Source organism: Macaca fascicularis, chromosome 3, assembly GCF_037993035.2.
Source record: "Macaca fascicularis isolate 582-1 chromosome 3, T2T-MFA8v1.1".
In the NCBI taxonomy this organism is placed as follows: domain Eukaryota; kingdom Metazoa; phylum Chordata; class Mammalia; order Primates; family Cercopithecidae; genus Macaca; species Macaca fascicularis.
Genome location: NC_088377.1, coordinates 144,326,171 through 144,349,320, shown reverse-complemented (window position 1 = coordinate 144,349,320; position 23,150 = coordinate 144,326,171). Strand labels below are relative to the sequence as shown.

The window sequence follows — 23,150 nt, the reverse complement described above, 5'->3', positions numbered from 1 at the left end:
GGATTCCCTATTCAAGACATGGTATTGGGAAAATTGACTATCCATATGCAGAAAACTGAAACTGGATCCCTTCCTTACACCTTATACAAAAATTAACTCAAGATGGATTAAAGACCATCAAGCTCTTTCAAAATAGAAATTGACAAGCTGCTGGCTTCTCAATTTGGAAATGCAAAGTATCTAGTATAGACAAAACAATTTTGGAAAAGAATTAAGTTTGAGGACTTATAACACCTAATTTTAAGACTTATTATAGACTGGGTGCAGTGGCTCATGCCTGTAATCTCAGCACTTTGGGAAGCTGAGGTGGGCAGATGACTTGAGGTCAGGAGTGCCAGATCAGCTTATTCAACATGATGAAACCCCGTCTCTACTAAAAATACAAAAATTAGCTGGGCATGGTGGCGGGCACCTGTAATCCCAGCTACTCTGGAGGCTGAGGACGAGAATCACTTGAACCTGGGAGGTGGAGGTTGCAGTGAGCCCTGAGATCGTATCACTGCACTCCAGCCTGTGACAGAGCAGAGCAAGATTCTGTCTCAAAAAAAAAAAAAGAAAAAAAGAGAGAGAGAGAGAGACTTAGTATAAAGCTACAATAATAAATACTATATTTTACTAGTATAAGAATAGACACATATGGAACAGAATAGAGTATAAAAATAGGCCTACATATATTTGGTCAATTGGTATTTTAAAAGGTGCCCTGATAATTCAATGGGAAGAAGATTTTTTTTCAACAAATGGCAGGAACAATTGTATATATATGCAAAAAAGTGAACATCAACACTTACCATACACAAAAAATTAATTTGGAATAGATTAAAGATCTAACTATAAGAGTAAAAACTATAAAATTTCTAAAAGGAAATATAGGAGAAAATCTTGTGATGTTGGGTTTGGCAAAGATTTTTTTTTTTAATTCAGGATAATCTGTAATATTTCTTTTATAGAATATAGTAAGTGTGAACCACAGAAGAAAAAAAAACCAATAAATTAGATTTCACCAAAATTCAAAAGACACTGCTAAGAAAATGAAAAGGCTAGGAGACATTGAGGAAAAATATTTGCCAAACATATCTGGTAAAGGATTTATATCCAGCATATACAAGGAACTCTCACAACTTAATAATGGGAAGACAACCAATTATTTTTAATGGATAAAAATATCTGAACAGATACTCTACTTAAGAATATATATAAATGGCAAAAAAAGCATATGAAAAGATATTCAACATAATAATGCCATTTTGGAAATGCAAATTAAAACCTTCAGATACTAGTACAATTTCACTAGGATGTCAAAAATTTGAGATACTGACAATACCATGTGTTAACAAGGATGTGGAGCAGCGGGAACCCTAGTGCATTGTTGGTGGGAATATACAAAGGTACAGCCACTTTGGGAACCAATTTGGCTGTTTCCTATAAAATTAAATATATGTTTAGATTATGACCCAGAAATTCCACTCTTGGTATTACCCAAGAGAAATGGAAACTTGTAGTTACATGAAGACTTGTACTCAAATGTTCATAGCAACTTGATTCATAGTAGCTAAAAAGTGGAAACAAATCAAATGTCTATCAATTGGTGAATGGCAAATAAAATGTGGTTTATTTATGCAATGGAATTGAACTCAGCAATAAAAGGAATGAAATACTGATACCCACAACAATGTAGAAGAATCTCAAAAACCTTACACTAGATGATACAAGCCAGACACATCTATAATTCTGTTTTAGTTTGATCTGCTATGAAAAAGTACTGTAGACTGTGTGGCTTATAAACAACACAAATGTTATTTCTCACAGTTCTGGAGACTGGAAGTCAGAGATCAGGGTGCCAACACAGTCAACTTCAGGTGCAGGCCCTCTTCCAGGTCGCAGACTGCCAGCTTCTCATTGTAGCCTCACATGGCAGAAAGCAAGCGAACTGTGCGGCCTCTTATTACAAAGGTGCTTCCACAGGTTCCATTCCAACTACCATCACATTGGGGTTAAATTTTAACATATGAATATTGGGGCGAGGGACGTAAACATTCTGTACACAACAGATTCTCTTTACATGAAATTCTAGAAGAGGCAAAACTACTAGTGGTTATCATGTGCCAGTGAGTGAGCGGATGGGAATGGGAGGGGATAGGGTGAGGGACTGATTGTAAAGGGGCATGAAGAAATTTTTAACACTTTATTTATTTATTTATTTATTTATTTATTTATTTATTTATTTATGTGTTTAGAAAGTGCCTCAGATAGAAAGAACTTTTTAAGAGTGAGAGAAACTTTTGTGGTAGTGATCACACAGCTGTCAACATTTGTAAAATCTCATCAAATTGTACACTTAAACTTGTGAGTTTTATTGCATATGAATTATACCTCAAAAAAAGCTAATTTAAATTAAAAAAAAAAAACCCTTTATTCATGATTCCCTTTCCTCTCCTCCTCCTGGACATGAGGCCTGTGTTCAGGGACGTTAGATAGCGCTGTGGTTTCAGGCTGGTTGTCCGGCCGACGGCTGGTGTCTGACCATGCAGGCTCCTCCTGAGATGTGCATCCACCTGGGTCTCAGATGTGGGTCTTAATGCTGGCGTCTTCTGAGAGTTCTGTATCCCCACCTGGCTCGCAGTTGTCTGGTCCACAAAGCTTTCTGGAGCAGTGTCCTTTCATCCCAGTTTCAAGGACTTTTGTGGGGTAGTGCTCCCAACCAGCCTCTGCACCTCTCCCGTGCCACTCTGTGACCTCTCTTGTGCCCTCTCTGCCTAGTCATCTGTGCTTCATCACATAAAGAAATGAAGATGGTGATGGCTCTGGAACCTTGCCACTTTTTCCAAGTACCACCTGGGAAAGGAGGCACATTACCCCCTTGATATTCTTGAATGTTCAGGTTCCACCATTTCCTTTCCTAAGACTTGTCCTGGGTAGATGAGGTACCTCAGAGGCTTACACTAATTTGTTTTTCTCACCAACTCTCTTTGTTCTCCAAATCAGAGAGATCTATTTATTTATTTTTACTTTTAATTTATTCTTCCAATGAAAAGGTAGGAAAATTGGCTTGGGAAATATTATTCTAACTCTATAATTAATGTCAGAGCCATTACCTTCAAAGGAAGAAAATAAATTGAGTAAGGGATGCTGCCCAAGGAGAGAGAAAGACTAAAGTGGAGATCTGCCAAGGGCCAGTGAAAGCCTCAGAACAGGAAATACTTACGCAACAAAAAGAGGAGGCTATGAAATTTGTAGACATGGGAGAGGGAACTTTGCCTACTTCACTTGTTATCTAAGGTGGCTCTTCCCCTGACTTAGAGCTGACTTGTATTCTTTTAAAGTCTTTTCTTTAATGGTGTTGCTCCCTTTCCCCTGATCTAATAGCCTATGTCCTATACACCCTTTCTTATCCCAGATTTAAATGTTTCACAGTGAGAACTGAAGATAAGGTCTTTTAAGGCTCTCACACCAAAGCCTAAAGGAGTGCTCTGGGACAAATTCATGCCAAAGAGGACCCAGACCATCTTTTCCAGCCTATAGATAACTGAAATATTTGGTCCAGCTCCAGGATGACCTGTTTTTATTTGTTCCTTGTCAAAATAATGTAAGGTACATTATGTATGAAATAAAATGAACAAGGCGCTGGTGGGAGGGAGTTGACATTTATCGAGGCCAACATGCTGAGATCTGGGCTGAGACACATGCATTGTCCAATTTAATCCTCACGATAACATTGAAATCATCTTGCAGTTTAGGAAACAGCTACTAAGAGGTTGCATATTTTGCCCAAAGTCACCCAGGAAGGAGAGGAATGAGATTCAAGCCTAAATTGATGAACTTCAAAGTAGTTCTTTCCATGACCCCATGCTGCCATCCTGGTAGACTAAGTCAAAACCAATAGTCTCAGTTTCAGATAAAAGAAGCAGCAAGGTGGAGGAGCAGGTGGAAGAAGGAAGGAACCTGGCTAATAGAAACCTGTGGTGGGAAGCAGTGATAGTCCATATTTCATGGAGGTCTTTGCTAAGCAAACAGATCCATCTAGGTCCACAGTTCCTATTAACCAGGGTGTGAGAAAGAGGAAAGGGGTAAATGAAAAAGCAGGTTTGCAAGGCATTAGATAAGATATATAGACCAGTATTGTGATGTTATACACATCCTTTTTGGTATCGTCTTTAAAAATTCAAGTAAGGAGGACAGTGGGACTTTTCTAATGTGTACATTTTCATAGCAAGCAAGAGGAGTGACCTCCAGTGTGAGCATTCTAGATTGCATCCAAACAGGCAGAATTTCTGCTTTACAGACCTTCTGGAAGACCGTCAGCTTTAGACCTACCCGGGCATTTCAAATCTCTTACAAGATTTGGAACTCTTAGACTCTGCTCACTGCTAAATTATTTGGAAACTAATTAAGGGAACTGATAGCGCCTTTCAGGCACCTTTTGAATTTCTGAGGCCTGCCTAAACTTGCAGAATGACTGTAAATTATTACAGATGTAAGAACAGTGTTTCTCGCCACACTGTGTATATTCGAAGGTTGTCCTTTTGTTTGTAACTATAGCAACAAGTTCTATAGCCCACTGTTTTGCTCAGCTCAGCCTTGCCACCTCATGGACTGCCTAATAATTGCTGCTCAACAATAATTTGTCTTTAACTGATTTACACTGTGTTGGCTTGCTTTTTTTAAAAGAGTCCTAGCCTTAACACTGTTGCAGTGACAGAAGTCAAATTGTGTCAGCCCGCCTGTATTGTTGATCCTGCTTTTGGCTATTGAAGGCCAAGAGGGAAGGGCTTTGCTAAGACCACAGAGAGAGTCTTGCATGGTATAATAGGAAAGAGTGAGGGATTTGGAGCCAGGTGACATGGGTTTAAATAAATACTGCCAATCCTTGCTGTGTGATCTTGGGCACATCATTTATACTCTCTGTCAATTTCCTCCTGTACAAAATGGAGGTAATTCTTATGGTATGTGGTTGTTAGGACAAATGAAGTAATACAAGGGAAAGTTTTGTTTAAATTGTAAAGGGTTATATAAATATTATTATTAGGCGCACTGAACAAGAGTGCTTGCATGCTGACAAGGGCAACCAGGAGGGTGTGTTGGAAACACATCCTGTCTGTTTCTATGGCAGTTCTGCCTCATGTAAGGTGCTGCCCCGTGATAAGCCCACATGTTATACCTACTCAGAAATAAGTAATACAGAGTTTGTTTTGATTATGTAGGTTTCCGAGAAGAAAGGGAATAAATGTATAAGATGCTTTAAAGAGAGAGTGAGGAACTTTTCTTGGGTCTGTGCTTGGGTTATGGTAGGAGTGGGCAAAGAAAGGCAAGGGGATGGTGAAATGAAGGAGAAGGCGTAGAGCTCTCTCAGCACTCTTCCATCCTCGGGAGGGGTGCTGATTCTATCATAGAGCCTTGGGTTCTCCACCATCATGTTGCAATTAACAGATTCCTCATGGATTACACATGCACATAATCTAAGATGTAACTGTTTAACACGTCTGAACATTAACTTTAAAGGCCAGATATGCCCTTGAAGCTTTCTTTCAGAGGTTTGCTATTTGTGTGTTTGTGTGGTTTTAATTGAAGGTAGTTCCAACCCCACTGTTACTTTAACACTTCAATTATGAGGCAATTTTTATCTGTACATATTTACTGCAAGAGTTTTCATTTTTCCTTTCCTTTAAGATTCTTTTTGTTTTTCCTGTAGGATTCTTTTCTTTTCAGGATTCTTTTTTCAAAAGTCCTCTGTATCATTTCTTTCAGGAAAAAAAAAATGTTGTGGTTTGATTTGTTGGGTCTTTGAATAACAACATTTTTACTTTCTTTCTTAAAAAAAGCATCTCCATAAATATATATACCTACTATGTACCCACAAAAATAAAAATAAAAAAATAAAATATGTATCTACATCTTAAAAAATGTTTCAAGCCTAACTTTGTCTTTGTATGGTAAAAATGTGCATAGTATAATTGTACATAGAATATAAAATATAGGCAGGAATAACTGCAATAATTTTATCTGTGGCATTTAGGACTATTAAGTTAGTTCTATCTGACATTGTTGCTGTTGTCCATTAAACGGATCTGAGGTATGCCTCATGTCAGATTGGCTGCCCAATATTCTGAGCCTGTCATATAGTGGACCAGAGGCCCCGTAGGATGAGCCTTAGATTTTATAGACTTTCGATGTTATCTCCAAAAGATAATATACATGTAATTACCAGAGATACACTGACAGAATTGAAGGCACTTGTCATACAACTTTATACCAGAATTTTTGTAACCCAGTTTTGACTATTCTGTTTTTTTTTTTTTTTAACATGTTAGGAAACTAAAACAAAACAAAACAAAACAAAACATTGGAAGTGCCCCAGAGTTCTCCCTTCCTTCAAGGGGTCAGCTCTGAGTTCCTGTAGAAACATCTTGTAATTAACCTTGTAGAAACATCTTGTAATTAACCTTGTAGAGCAATGGGCTGCTGGGGGAAGCAGCACCCAATCTTATCTTCAGGGCAGTCAGAAGAGCCAGGTCACAAAAAAAGAACACGCAGGTTCTATGTGGGGCTAGGAGAGAAAGAAATCATATTCGACTTTACATTACACCCTGCTGTTTCTAAAATGAGCAAAACCTGTGCTTGTTCAGCGATGAGTAATATCGAAAGACAGTGTGATTTTCTGCTGCAGCTTTCTTGAAGCATTTCCATTTTATTGTCCAAAAGTCACATTGTTTGTGCATCCTGCCCCATTCTCTGGAGCATGCAGTATTTGATTTTTACACATGCTCCTTGTATCTATCTAGAAATTTTTCCTTAAGAATTCAAAATCAAAACGATGATCACCAATGTTTCGTTTGAAGAAGAGGAATTACTGATGTGTATTACAAAACAAGGGGTACCCTGCAATGTTGATTGCTTAATTATTCTTTGTGAAGCTTCCTATTTTGGCTTATTCATGTCCTCTGCTCTCTTAAAATCCCCTTAAGACCACATCCTCTTCTCTTCAGACTCCTACAGCATCGCGTGGTACTGCCTTGCCTCCTTCCAGTGGGGGCCGCTTCTCTACAGAACTTGCTATGCCGGTGGTGCTCCCTATAAGTGTGCAGTGTGTGGCCACCCTGTTTTTGTGGTTCAAGTTATCATAGCACCAGTTTCAGTTAAAACTTTTAGAATTTTATGTCTGTGATTTTTTTTTTTTTGTTTTTAAACAGAGTCTCTCGCTCTGTCACCCAGGCTGGAGTGCAGTGGCGCGATCTCGGCTCACTGCAAGCTCTTCTTTCCGGGTTCACGCCATCCTCCTGCCTCAGCCTCCCGAGTAGCTGGGGCTACAGGTGCCTGCCACCGTGCCCCCGCTAATTTTTGTATTTTTAGTAGAGACGGGGTTTCACCGTGTTAGCCAGGATGGTCTCTATCTCCTTACCTCATGATCCGCCCGCCTCGGCCTCCCAAAGTGCTGGGATTACAGGCGTGAGCCACCGCATCCGGCCTGTGTCTGTGATTTTTCATTAACTTGTCTTGCTGCCGGTCTGTGGGTCCCCTCAGGTCAGGAACCTTGTCTGGTCTTGCTCAACACTATCTCCTACCGATAACACAGTGGCTGGGTCCTAGCCTCCAGATTGTTTCCTTGCCTCTAAATTCACACCTTTTCCAAGCCATTCTTCTCATTGTCAGCAATATCTTTACAATTCCGCCATAGCTCCTAATGCCCAGAGTTGAAGTCCCAAATTCCAGGCTACCAGTTGCTTTTTCAGCCTTATGTACTTTCCTAAGAACGTTGCTTTTTATTTGTGCTTATTTTACCTCAGCTTATGTGACAGAGAACTAGTTCTTTCCCTGCCTTCCTTTCTCTTCAGATTATACATTGTTTGCATATTTGTAAAGTCTTTATCTTTATAGGAAAACTCAATAAATATTTACTTAATTGATTTAGGCGTTCTGGAGATATAAGTCTCTAGAATTACCATACCTGACAGCTATGTAGTTCTTCCTATGCCAGGAATTTAAGGTGTTATATTAAACATTCTCTGTTTATACCACTGTAGCCTGAGAATATATTTTATTCTATTATTTTCTTTATAGCTCTCAATCATATTGCCTGCAATATAGTAATGTTAATACAATGGGCTTTGCAATCCTATATTAACTGTCTTTGGATATTTATTGTTTTTTGTTTTTTGTTTTTTTTTCTTTTGAGACAGAGTTTCACTCTGTTGCCCAGGCTACAGTGGAGTAGCACTATCTTGACTCACTGCAACCTCTGCCTTCCGGGTTCAAGCAATTCTCCCGCCTCAGCCTCATGAGTAGCTGGGATTACAGGCGCCCGCCACCATGCCTGGCTAATTTTTGTGTTTTTAGTAGAGACGGGGTTTCACCATGTTGGCCAGGCTGGTCTCTAACTTCTGACCCTGTGATCTGCCCGCCTCGGCCTCCCAAAGTACTGAGATTACAGGAGTAAGCCACCATGCCTGGCCATATGTTTATTGTTTTATCCATTAAACTTTGTTACCTGGTTAAGTCCTTTCTTGCCTATTTAATTAGATTAATTAGTGGTTTTTTTGTTTTAATTCACACAGGCTTTTTAATATTTTCCTTTGTTGTGTTTTCTGTCACTACTCACTCTTCATCTTTTCCTTTTTAAAAAAACACATTATTGAGGTATGGTTGATGTATAAAATACTGTACATATTTATTGTATACATCTCAATGAGGTTGGGGATAAGTATACACCCATGAAACCATCAACCATCATCAATCTCATAAACATATCTATCACCTCCCAAAGTTTTATCCACCCCTGTGTTATTATTTTTGTTGTTGTTTTATCATAAGATCTACTCTCTTAGTAATTTTATGTATACAAAAGAGTATTGTTAGCTACAGGCGCTATGCCGTCTGGTAGATCTTCAAAACTTATTTATCTTGCATAGCTAAAATTTTGTACTCTTTAACCATTACTCCCCAATTTCTCCTACCCCAAGTCCCTGGCAGCCACCATCCCACTCTGCTTCTATGAGTTTGACTACTTTAAGTTCCATATATAAGTGAGATCATACAGTATTTGTATTTCTCTGTCTGCCTAAATATTTCATTTTCTATCCATGATGTTGCAAATGGCAGAATTTCCTTTTTCTATGGCTGTAAAATGTTCCATTGTACACATATATCACAATTTCTTTGTGCATTCATATGTCCATGGAAATTTATGTTTATTCCATATCTTGGCTTTTGTAAATAGTGATGAAATGAATGTGGGAGTGCCAATATCACTTTGAGATCCTGATTTCAATTCATTTGGATATATAACCAGAAGAACTACTGGATAATAAGGAAGGTTTATTTTTAATTTTTTGAGGAAACTTCATACTGTTTTCTATAATGGTTTTACCAACTTATATTCCCACTAACAGTGTACAAGGGTTTCTTTTTCTTCACATACTCATCAACAATTACTATCTTTTGTTTTTTCAATTATAGCCATCCTAACAGGTGTGAGGCAATATCTTATTGTGGTTTTGATTTGCATTTCCCCAATGGTTGGTAATGTTGATCACCTTTTTATGTACTTGTTGGCCATTTCTATGTTTTCTTTGGGAAAATGTCTATTCAGCTCCATTACCCATTTTTAATGGGATTATTTGAGTTGTTGCTATTCAGTTGTATAAGTTCCTTGTGCGTTTTGGATGTTAACCCCTTATCACATATATAGTTTGCAAATATTTCCTCCCATTCCATAGGTTGCCTTTTCATTTTGTTGATTGTTTCTTTTGCCGTGCAGAAGTTTTTTAGTTGGATGTCATCTCACTTTATTTTTCCTTTTGTTGTCTGTGCTTTTGGTGTCATACCCAAAATATCATCACTAAAACCAATGTCAAGGACCTTTTTCCTATATTTTCTTCTAGGAGTTTTATGCTTTCAGATCTCATGTTTAATTCTTTAATCTAGTTTGAGTTAATTTTTGTGTGTGATGTAAAACAAGGGCCTGATTTCATTCTTTGGCATGTGGATATCCAGTTTCCCTAACACCCTGTATTGAAGAATCTATGTTGTGCATTCTTGACATCCATGCCCAAAATTACTTGACTATATATGCATTGGTTCATTTCTGGGCTCTCTATTTTGTTCCATTGGTCTTTTTTTTTTAATGCCAGCACCATACTGTTTTGATTACTATAACTGTGTCTACAATTAGAAATCAGAATATGCGATTTTTTTCTAGCATTGTTGTTCTTGCTCAAAGTTGGTTTGGCTATTTGGGGTCCTTTATGGTTCCATATAAATTTTAGGATTTTTTTCTATTCCTGTGAAAAAATGCCTTTGGAATTTTATAGAGATTGCAGGTTGAACCTGTAGATTGCTTTGTGTAGTAAAACCATTTTAACAATATTAATTCTTCTAAACCATAACATGGGATACCTTTCCATTTATTTACATCTAATTTCTTTCACTGGAGTTCTGTATTTTCCAGTGTACAGATCTTTCATGTCCTTGGTTAAATGTATGCCTAAGTATTTTTATTCTAAAGGTTAAAGTTTTTCTGATGATCTCGATCAGAACTCTCTTGTAGTATCTTTTAGTTGCTTCCCTATGTAAATACTTTACTTGCTCTAAAATATTTAGAATGTTTTCAGAATAATAGAGATTGAAAACTTTAGCAAACTGAGGAATTTGTACAAATTCAGCATGGTACTTATCATTTGTTGCCCAGGGAAGCTGTATCATATTTAAAGGTGCAGTGCTCTGAGAAATTGTCTGAACCTAAGTTTTCAAAGTTAATACCATCTTTATTATAAAGATTTCAAGGCCAGGAGTGGTGGCTCGTGCCCGTAATCCTGGCACTTTGGGAGGCCAAGGCAGGTGGATCACCTGAGGTCAGGAGTTTGAGACCAGCCTGGCCAACATGGTGAAACCCCGTCTCTCCTAAAAATACAAAAATTAGCCAGCTGTGGTGGCACACGCCTGTAATCCCAGCTACTCGGGAGGCTGAGGCAGGAGAATCACTTGAACCTGGGAGGCAGAGGTTATTGTGAGTGGATAATGCACCACTGCACTCCAGCCTGGGAGACAGAGCAAGATTCTGTCTCAAAAAAAAATACACATATATACATATTTTTAAAATAAATAGATGTACTGTACTATACTTTGCAACCCTTTCAAAATAGCAGAAAATTGGAAACATTCTGTATGTTTATAAATAGGAAATTGAGTAACCTATGGTGCATCTATGCAAAGGAGTGCTATGCAGCTATGAAAAGGAATGAGGTCTATCTCTGTATATTCCTCTAAAGTTCTTTAGGATATATTATTAAGTCTAAATGTCTAAGTTTTGTTTCAAAATAATCTAGAGAGTTAAGAGGGGAAGTGGAAGGGTTATAGATAAAATTGCTCATGAATTGATATTTGTTGAAGCTGATTAATGCGTACGTGAGGATTCATTGTACTAATCTACTACTTTTGTTTATATTTGAAACACTTTTCTTTTCTTTCTTTCTTTTTTTTTTTTTTTTTTTTTTTTTGAGACAGAGTCTCGCTGTGTCTCCCAGGCTGGAGTACAATGATGTGATCTCAGCTCACTGCAACCACCACCCACGGGGTTCAAGTGATTCTCCTGCCTCAGCCTCCCAAGTAGCTGGGATTACAGGCGCACACCACCATGCCTGGCTAATTTTTTGGGTATTTTTAGTAGAGATGGGGTTTCACCATGTTGGCCAGGCTAGTCTTGAACTCCTGACCTCAGGTAATCCACCTGCCTCCGTCTCCCAAAGTGCTGAGATTACAGGCATGAGTCACCATGCCCGGCCTTTGAAACACTTCTTAATAAAAAGGTTAAAAATAAGATATAGCCTAATGTTCTGAAGGAAATATTTTTCTGGGATATTCATTCACGTTTAATATCCACGAAAGGATTGAGTATACATATTTTAGTTTATTCACAAAACAAATTTAAATATATAGCCAAACCATTTTTAGCTGCTTGAAGATTTAAGCAATAAACTGTGATTACTTAGCAAATATAAAGTATTGTAATGTCATAATAATAATAGTTATTAAAAAAAAAACACTATAGGCACTGAAAAAAGCGAACGTGTGTTAAAGGAAGGGAAGTCAGATGATACCACTGGCTATTAACATCACATAACAACAGACAATCAGATATTTGGAGCCTCCTGATGGAAGTGTATGTTACCACCTATGAAGTATTGTTGTAGCAGCAGGAAGAGGAAAACAAGTACATGTATAATTTACGGCTGTGGCAGAAAATTAGAGACAGCAGAGTAGAAGCTCAAGTCCAGAGGCATTATCATGTTTAATCTGCACATCTTTTTGAAACATAAAAATTAGTTGTTGTTTTGTTTTACTAATTTTACCCCATTTTAGAGAGGAGTAAATTTAATGAATAAATGATATGTCTGTGACCACCTGACTAACACATTCAAGAACCCAGAACCTACCAAGCCTTCTGGCTTCATATGATAGAACATGCTTTCCATGTTATAGAGTGAGGCTCAATGTCATCAAGAAAGAGCCAATCCAATAAGATAGACATGAGAAAGGATACATATTCAGCAGAAGATTCAGACCTTAAAAGCATCTTTCAAAGCAGTTCATGCATCTTTCAAAAGCATCTTACAATTGCAGTTATCTTCTCTGGCAAGAGAAGAGTGTAAGTATAATATTCTGTTGATTTAGTGAAGATTCGTGTATTTCTGAGATCAAAAAGAGCTGCTGATGATATTGGCATTCTCTTATACAATGGAGGCATTTTACCCGCTCTCTCTCCAGAAGGGCAGTCATCCCAATGTCACCAAAGTGGGCCAATGGAGGCCTTGCTGACTAAGACAGAGTTCTTTTAGAAACTTCTGTGGATCTACTTGAATACATGGCCAAATCAATGGCTAATATACAGGGCCGGCTTCAGCTTCATAGATGTATGACCTACATAGTCACACAAAGATCTGCTCTCAGAAGAGCCCTGCACTTGTTTTAATGCTCTGCTGTCACCATTTTTAAATACTTAAAATTTTATTTTTGAGCTTGAGTTTTGTAAATAAAGTCTGTTGGGACAATCGCACATTCACATGAGCAGCACAGATAGACCAGGAAGCAGTGTGCACACGCACAGGCCTGAATCAGTGGCTGCAGCAGAGGGTGTGGGTGCCAAGCAAATAGGCCTGTGGCCTGGTGCTCAAAAGCATGCATCAGAGCAATCTGAGGTATCACAGAGTCTCAAGGCAGCCAGGCCAGCACTTGAGTGCACGTTGGCAAAAGCAATGGCAGCAATAGCAGCAGAAGCAACATGACAGCAAAAGTAATAGGGACAGCTACATCAGTGATGGCCTCAGAAAGAAGAGGCTCTGCATGGGGACAGTTCTAGAACCTACCATGGGAGGCTGGTCCCCAGCACCTGTCCCTGTGGTATTTGCACATATAATAAGGAAAGAAACTATTGGCACTCATGCAGAAAACTTTTTTAGTAAAATATTACAAAATAAAAGCAAACACACAGACATTGCAATAAAACATGTCAAGGAGTTATTAGAATTATTCAGAGAGTTTAAAATCTCCAGTTTTGAAAACTGCTATAATATTGCAAATCAAATATCCATAAGTTTAGGAATTGAAATTAAAGATGATTGCATGTGACAGAAAATAATACTTTTCTAAGCTTGAATAAAGCTTATAAAGCTTTGAATAAATGAAGTATGAACAAGAAAGACCATTTTTATTTTATTTTTTCTTTGTAATGGAACATACAACAATAGAATGCATATAAGCAAGTGTTTTATACAAAATATAAAGCCACTTTTGGATTATTGCACAACCTCCAGAAGTTACCAAAATTGTTAGAGGACACATTAAAATGAATGTTGAGGGGGGCGGAGCAAGATGGCCGATAAGGAACAGCTCCAGTCTCCAACTCCCAGCGCGAGCGACACAGAAGACCAGTGATTTCTGCATTTTCAACTGAGGTACTGGGTTCATCTCACTGGGGAGTGCCGGACGATCGGTGCTGGTCAGCTGCTGCAGCCCGACCAGAGAGAGCTGAAGCAGGGCGAGGCATTGCCTCACCTGGGAAGCGCAAGGGGGAAGGGAATCCCTTTTCCTAGCCAGGGGAACTGAGACACACAACACCTGGAAAATCGGGTAACTCCCACCCCAATACTGCGCTTTAAGCAAACAGGCACACCAGGAGATCATATCCCACACCTGGCCGGGAGGGTCCCACACCCACGGAGCCTCCCTCATTGCTAGCACAGCAGTCTGTGATCTACCGGCAAGGCAGCAGCGAGGCTCGGGGAGGGGCGCCCACCATTGCTGAGGCTTAAGTAGGTAAACAAAGCTGCTGGGAAGCTCGAACTGGGTGGAGCTCACAGCAGCTCAAGGAAACCTGCCTGTCTCTGTAGACTCCACCTCTGGGGACAGGGCAATAACAAACGCAGCCGAAACCTCTGCAGACGCAAACGACTCTGTCTGACAGCTTTGAAGAGAGCAGTGGATCTCCCAACACGGAGGTTGAGATCTGAGAAGGGACAGACTCCCTGCTCAAGTGGGTCCCTGACCCCTGAGTAGCCTAACTGGGAGACATCCCCCACTAGGGGCAGTCTGACACCCCACACCTCACAGGGTGGAGTACACACCTGAGAGGAAGCTTCCAAAGCAAGAATCAGACAGGTACACTCGCTGTTCAGAAATATTCTATCTTCTGCAGCCTCTGCTGCTGATACCCAGGCAAACAGGGTCTGGAGTGGACCTCAAGCAATCTCCAACAGACCTACAGCTGAGGGTCCTGACTGTTAGAAGGAAAACTATCAAACAGGAAGAACACCTACACCAAAACCCCATCAGTACATCACCATCATCAAAGACCAGAGGCAGATAAAACCACAAAGATGGGGAAAAAGCAGGGCAGAAAAGCTGGAAATTCAAAAATAAGAGCGCATCTCCCCCGGCAAAGGAGCGCAGCTCATCGCCAGCAACGGATCAAAGCTGGACGGAGAATGACTTTGACGAGATGAGAGAAGAAGGCTTCAGTCCATCAAATTTCTCAGAGCTAAAGGAGGAATTACGTACCCAGCGCAAAGAAACTAAAAATCTTGAAAAAAAAGTGGAAGAATTGATGGCTAGAGTAATTAATGCAGAGAAGGTCATAAACGAAATGAAAGAGATGAAAACCATGACACGAGAAATACGTGACAAATGCACAAGCTTCAGTAACCGACTCGATCAACTGGAAGAAAGAGTATCTGCGATTGAGGATCAAATGAATGAAATGAAGCGAGAAGAGAAACCAAAAGAAAAAAGAAGAAAAAGAAATGAACAAAGCCTGCAAGAAGTATGGGATTATGTAAAAAGACCAAATCTACGTCTGATTGGGGTGCCTGAAAGTGAGGGGGAAAATGGAACCAAGTTGGAAAACACTCTGCAGGATATCATCCAGGAGAACTTCCCCAACCTAGTAGGGCAGGCCAACATTCAAATCCAGGAAATACAGAGAACGCCACAAAGATACTCCTCGAGAAGAGCAACTCCAAGACACATAATTGCCAGATTCACCAAAGTTGAAATGAAGGAAAAAATCTTAAGGGAAGCCAGAGAGAAAGGTCAGGTTACCCACAAAGGGAAGCCCATCAGACTAACAGCAGATCTCTCGGCAGAAACTCTCCAAGCCAGAAGAGAGTGGGGGCCAATATTCAACATTCTTAAAGAAAAGAATTTTAAACCCAGAATTTCATATCCAGCCAAACTAAGTTTCATAAGTGAAGGAGAAATAAAATCCTTTACAGATAAGCAAATGCTTAGAGATTTTGTCACCACTAGGCCTGCCTTACAAGAGACCCTGAAGGAAGCACTAAACATGGAAAGGAACAACCGGTACCAGCCATTGCAAAAACATGCCAAAATGTAAAGACCATCGAGGCTAGGAAGAAACTGCATCAACTAACGAGCAAAATAACCAGTTAATATCATAATGGCAGGATCAAGTTCACACATAACAATCTTAACCTTAAATGTAAATGGACTAAATGCTCCAATTAAAAGACACAGACTGGCAAACTGGATAAAGAGTCAAGACCCATCAGTCTGCTGTATTCAGGAGACCCATCTCACACGCAGAGACATACATAGGCTCAAAATAAAGGGATGGAGGAAGATTTACCAAGCAAATGGAGAACAAAAAAAAGCGGGGGTTGCAATACTAGTCTCTGATAAAACAGACTTTAAACGATCAAAGATCAAAAGAGACAAAGAAGGCCATTACATAATGGTAAAGGGATCAATTCAACAGGAAGAGCTAACTATCCTAAATATATATGCACCCAATACAGGAGCACCCAGATTCATAAAGCAAGTCCTTAGAGACTTACAAAGAGACTTAGACTCCCATACAATAATAATGGGAGACTTCAACACTCCACTGTCAACATTAGACAGATCAACAAGACAGAAAGTTAACAAGGATATCCAGGAATTGAACTCATCTCTGCAGCAAGCAGACCTAATAGACATCTGTAGAACACTCCACCCCAAATCAACAGAATATACATTCTTCTCAGCACCACATCGTACTTACTCCAAAATCGACCACGTAATTGGAAGTAAAGCACTCCTCAGCAAATGTACAAGAACAGAAATTATAACAAACTGTCTCTCAGACCACAGTGCAATCAAACTAGAACTCAGGACTAAGAAACTCAATCAAAACCGCTCAACTACATGGAAACTGAACAACCTGCTCCTGAATGACTACTGGGTACATAACGAAATGAAGGCAGAAATAAAGATGTTCTTTGAAACCAATGAGAACAAAGATACAACATACCAGAATCTCTGGGACACATTTAAAGCAGTGTGTAGAGGGAAATTTATAGCACTAAATGCCCACAAGAGAAAGCAGGAAAGATCTAAAATTGACACTCTAACATCGCAATTAAAAGAACTAGAGAAGCAAGAGCAAACACATTCAAAAGCTAGCAGAAGGCTAGAAATAACTAAGATCAGAGCAGAACTGAAGGAGATAGAGACACAAAAAACTCTCCAAAAAATCAATGAATCCAGGAGTTGGTTTTTTGAAAAGATCAACAAAATTGACAGACCACTAGCAAGACTAATAAAGAAGAAAAGAGAGAAGAATCAAATCGACGCAATTAAAAATGATAAAGGGGATATCACCACCGACCCCACAGAAATACAAACTACCATCAGAGAATACTATAAACACCTCTACGCAAATAAACTGGAAAATCTAGAAGAAATGGATAATTTCCTGGACACTTACACTCTTCTAAGACTAAACCAGAAAGAAGTTGAATCCCTGAATAGACCAATAGCAGGCTCTGAAATTGAGGCAATAATTAATAGCCTACCAACCAAAAAAAGTCCAGGACCAGATGGATTCACACCTGAATTCTACCAGAGGTACAAGGAGGAGTTGGTACCATTCCTTCTGAAACTATTCCAATCAATAGAAAAAGAGGGAATCCTCCCTAACTCATTTTATGAGGCCAATATCATCCTGACACCAAAGCCTGGCAGAGACACAACAAAAAAAGAGAATTTTAGACCAATATCCCTGATGAACATCGATGCAAAAATCCTCAATAAAATACTGGCAAACCGGATTCAGCAACACATCAAAAAGCTTATCCACCATGATCAAGTGGGCTTCATCCCTGGGATGCAAGGCTGGTTCAACATTCGCAAATCAATAAACATAATCCAGCATATAAACAGAACCAAAGACAAGAACCACATGATTATCTCAATAGATGCAGAAAAGGCTTTTGACAAAATTCAACAGCCCTTCATGCTAAAAACGCTCAATAAATTCGGTATTGATGGAACGTACCTCAAAATAATAAGAGCTATTTATGACAAACCCACAGCCAATATCATACTGAATGGGCAAAAACTGGAAAAATTCCCTTTGAAAACTGGCACAAGACAGGGATGCCCTCTCTCACCACTCCTATTCAACATAGTGTTGGAAGTTCTGGCTAGGGCAATTAGGCAAGAGAAAGAAATCAAGGGTATTCAGTTAGGAAAAGAAGAAGTCAAACTGTCCCTGTTTGCAGATGACATGATTGTATATTTAGAAAACCCCATTGTCTCAGCCCAAAATCTCCTTAAGCTGATAAGCAACTTCAGCAAAGTCTCAGGATACAAAATTAATGTGCAAAAATCACAAGCATTCTTATACACCAGTAACAGACAAACAGAGAGCCAAATTAGGAATGAACTTCCATTCACAATTGCTTCAAAGAGAATAAAATACCTAGGAATCCAACTTACAAGGGATGTAAAGGACCTCTTCAAGGAGAACTACAAACCACTGCTCAGTGAAATAAAAGAGGACACAAACAAACGGAAGAACATACCATGCTCATGGATAGGAAGAATCAATATAGTGAAAATGGCCATACTGCCCAAGGTAATTTATAGATTCAATGCCATCCCCATCAAGCTACCAATGAGTTTCTTCACAGAATTGGAAAAAACTGCTTTAAAGTTCATATGGAACCAAAAAAGAGCCCGCATCTCCAAGACAATCCTAAGTCAAAAGAACAAAGCTGGAGGCATCACGCTACCTGACTTCAAACTATACTACAAGGCTACAGTAACCAAAACAGCATGGTACTGGTACCAAAACAGAGATATAGACCAATGGAACAGAACAGAGTCCTCAGAAATAATACCACACATCTACAGCCATCTGATCTTTGACAAACCTGAGAGAAACAAGAAATGGGGAAAGGATGCCCTATTTAATAATTGGTGCTGGGAAAATTGGCTAGCCATAAGTAGAAAGCTGAAACTGGATCCTTTCCTTACTCCTTATACGAAAATTAATTCAAGATGGATTAGAGACTTAAATGTTAGACCTAATACCATAAAAATCCTAGAGGAAAACCTAGGTAGTACCATTCAGGACATAGGCATGGGCAAAGACTTCATGTCTAAAACACCTAAAGCAACGGCAGCAAAAGCCAAAATTGACAAATGGGATCTAATTAAACTAAAGAGCTTCTGCACAGCAAAAGAAACTACCATCAGAGTCAACAGGCAACCTACAGAATGGGAGAAAATTTTTGCAATCTACTCATCTGACAAAGGGCTAATATCCAGAACCTACAAAGAACTCAAACAAATTTACAAGAAAAAAACAAACAACCCCATCAAAAAGTGGGCAAAGGATATGAACAGACATTTCTCAAAAGAAGACATTTATACAGCCAACAGACACATGAAAAAATGCTCATCATCACTGGCCATCAGAGAAATGCAAATCAAAACCACAATGAGATACCATCTCACACCAGTTAGAATGGCGATCATTAAAAAGTCAGGAAACAACAGGTGCTGGAGAGGATGTGGAGAAATAGGAACACTTTTACACTGTTGGTGGGATTGTAAACTAGTTCAACCATTATGGAAAACAGTATGGCGATTCCTCAAGGATCTAGAACTAGATGTACCATATGACCCAGCCATCCCATTACTGGGTATATACCCAAAGGATTATAAATTATGCTGCTATAAAGACACATGCACACGTATGTTTATTGCAGCACTATTCACAATAGCAAAGACTTGGAATCAACCCAAATGTCCATCAGTGACAGATTGGATTAAGAAAATGTGGCACATATACACCATGGAATACTAAGCAGCCATCAAAAAGGATGAGTTTGTGTCCTTTGTAGGGACATGGATGCAGCTGGAAACCATCATTCTTAGCAAACTATCACAAGAACAGAAAACCAAACACCGCATGTTCTCACTCATAGGTGGGAACTGAACAATGAGATCACTTGGACTTAGGAAGGGGAACATCACACACCGGGGCCTATCATGGGGAGGGGGGCGGGGGGAGGGATTGCATTGGGAGTTATACCTGATGTAAATGACGAGTTGATGGGTGCAGCACAGCAACATGGCACAAGTATACATATGTAACAAACCTGCACGTTATGCACATGTACCCTACAACTTAAAGTATAATAATAATAAATAAATTTTAAAAAAAATGAATGTTGAATAAATTTACATTTAAAATTAAATTCACAGAGGAAGCTGGTTTTTAGAAAGAGTTAAATCTTTTTAGAAACTTGTTCTATAAGAATCATCAGCTCAAACGGTTATATTTTGAAATGATATATCAGAAATTTATCTAAATGTTATCACAGCCTATAAATATTCTTATAAACTTCAGTGAAAGATACATGAGCAGGAAGATTCTTCTCAAATTAAAAATTGCCAAAAATTATGTATGATCTTGCATTTCCCAAGAGCAACTCACATCACTTTCAGTTTGATCAATTAAAAATGAAATTACAATGAGTATAAATTTTGATGATCTAGTAAATTAATTTGCAGAAAAGTGAGCCAGAAAAATCTTATGATCAATCAAGATATTATTGTTATTTTATTATATAAAATTGTGACATCAAAAATATTTTCTTAGGATTCATTGCTATTCACTTAGTTTTTGTTGCTATTCATGTATTGCTATTACCCCATCACATTTTATAAGTAATAAAATATTTTTAAAGGGAAAACTTTTTATATATTAGTAACTTTCAGAGGACATTTTTCTGACATTTTGACAAGGAATCCCACATTTGTTTTTTTGTACTGGGTCCTGCAAATTATGTAGGTCACCCTGCCAATATGATTTGAGGAAGAAAAATTTCTGAAGCTGGTGTTAGCAGTTGCCCACAGCAATTACAGAAGAACCTCAGTTTTGCTCCTGTGGGACTTCGGTTTTGGACAAACTAACTTTCCAATAAGGAGTGAATGAATTATTGTTACTGCATTGATTTAGTATTAAGCATTTTATTTCTGAAAATTCAAGTAAACTTTTGCAATTGTAATATTCTTTGAACATTAGAAGAAGAGCAGAACTTGTTTGTCCCATTGGCAATTATTTTTAGCACACATTCTAAGTATGTTATTTGTGAGGTGTTGAAGGTAAATGGGTAAATAAGAATATAATTTCTGTTCTAAGAAGTCCAATAAGGTAGACAATATGAAAAATAGTAAATTACAATACAGTATTTTAAGCACTTTTCTACAGAAATATGTACAAGGTATAGATTATAGAGGTATCAGAAAGCACACTTTGCTTTCTGATAATAGGATAGCTGGAGAGGTTTCTGACTTCTTGTTGCATAAATGTCTAGGCTGATATTGACTTGCATTCTCATTATAATTCGTATATATTTTATTTTCCAATTATTGCAACAGTAGCATACTTTTAAAAATAAGAATGATTGATTTGAATGCAACAGTAGAGAGTATCTTTGCAAAAAAGCAGTCTTTTACAATGAGATTATAGTTTCCTGATTTGTAGTTTCATTGAAGAATAGCTTATTCCATTTTTTTGCTTATTTTTATTATTTTCCATTAATTTTACTTTATAAGTGAAGACACTCCTAAATAGCCACATGTGGATTAATTTTATTTTAGAATCGTGAAAAATGGAAGACAGTAGCACAGACACAGAAAAAGAAGAGGAAGAGGAGAAAGATGAAAAGGATCAAGAGCCCATTTATGCCATAGTGCCCACAATTAACATTCAAGATGAGCGGTTTGTTGATTTATCTGAAACTCCAGCTTTCATTTTTCTGCATGAGGTATATTTTTCTTTATACGTTACTGCAGTAAAACCCAACTCAACATGTACTTAAAAATTCAAATGAAGCCAATATCATTATCAAAATTCTTTATTACATATATCCTGTAGGTGATATTTACAACTTGATACACTAAAACAAAATCGTCCCTGCCTTTTCTTCCAAAAATTTATCATGTAATTCTGAGCCAATGCAGTAGTGTAGGTTCTGATACTTTCGTAGCATAAGTATTAGCATATATATTCAGTCAGTTACATACATTTCTTGGGTTGGTACCTGAAATGAAGATTTCTTTTATTATTGCATATACTACATTTACTTCCATACAATGAAAAGATCTTGTCATATGATAGAAAGAATATATATTTACCTAACTAACTATAGTCACTGCAATGGAGCACTGAAATCTGCTGTTTTCTATCAGCAAATAAGCAAAAAGGGGAATATGATGAATTATATATTCTCATTATGTGAACTTTAAAAAGCAAGATGAACGTTTAGGAAATACCCATATATGGGGAGTGTTTTTTTTTTATTTTTTTAAGTAATGGCTGACTACATATTCAACTGTTACCTGGTCATGCCTGACAGCTATACTTTAGAAAATGATTTAAAGGACATTGGAATTTCAGATGACAAACTTTATATAACTGAATAAAACATTCTAAGAAATTTGATAATCATAGTAAAAAATAAGTTTAAAAAGTCTTAAAGCAAAAACAGAATTTATTCAAAACCAAGAAGCAAAACCAAATTGGAACAGAATGCAATAAAAAAGTAATTTTTAAAATAATAGTGTTATGGCCCGTAATCCATAACACTATTATTTTAAAATAATCCCACTATTTATTATTTTAAAATAATAGTGCTGTAATCCCAGCACTTTGGGACCCTGAGGCGGGTGGATCACGCGGTCAGATCGAGACCATTCTGGCTAACACAGTGAAACCCCGTCTCTAGTAAAAATACAAAAAATGTGTGGGCTGGGTGGCTGGCACCTGTAGTCCCAGCTACTTAGTAGGCTGAAGCAGGAGAATGGCGTGAACCTGGAAGGCAGAGCTTGCAGTGAGCCGAAATAGCGCCACTGCACTCCAGCCTGAGTGACAGAACAAGACTCCATCTCAAAAAAAAAAAAAAAAAAAAAAAAAAATTGTGTTATATATGTGTGTACAGGATCTAAATTGCTAAAGTGTTCACTTTTTCTACAGTTTTGACTTTTTCTTTTATTTTGACATAATTTCAGATATACAGGACCATTGCAAGAATAGTGCAAAGAATTTCCATAGTTACTTTGGAACTTAAACCCAGATTTCTCAGATGTTAACATCTTACCACATTTGCTTTATCCTTTTCTTTCTATCTTCTTGTTCTCTCAACCTCTCTCTTTCTCTCTCTCTGAAGACACGATGCCCCTTTACACCTAAATGCATCACTGTGTTTCCTAAAAATATATTCATTCTCTTAATCATAGTACAATAATATCAGGAAATTAACACTGATATAATACCATTTTCTAATCTACATACCTTATTCAGGTCTTGC

At 38.1% G+C, this 23,150-nt stretch overlaps 1 protein-coding gene across 17 annotated transcripts in view; it reads left to right on the top strand.

Moving 5' to 3' along the window:
• The window catches only part of CCDC146 (coiled-coil domain containing 146), a 245,750-nt gene that overhangs the window by 20,589 nt on the left and 202,011 nt on the right, over positions 1-23,150 (top strand). For 9 of the 17 annotated variants that reach the window (XM_045387553.2, XM_074035689.1, XM_065541038.1 and 6 more), the window contains exon 2: positions 21,442-21,608. The exons of the other annotated variants lie outside the window; for them this stretch is intronic. In XM_045387553.2, the coding sequence (XP_045243488.1) occupies positions 21,453-21,608 (156 nt within the window). In that variant the 5' untranslated portion in view covers positions 21,442-21,452. The remainder of the gene's footprint in view (positions 1-21,441; positions 21,609-23,150) is intronic. 17 annotated transcript variants of the gene reach the window in all.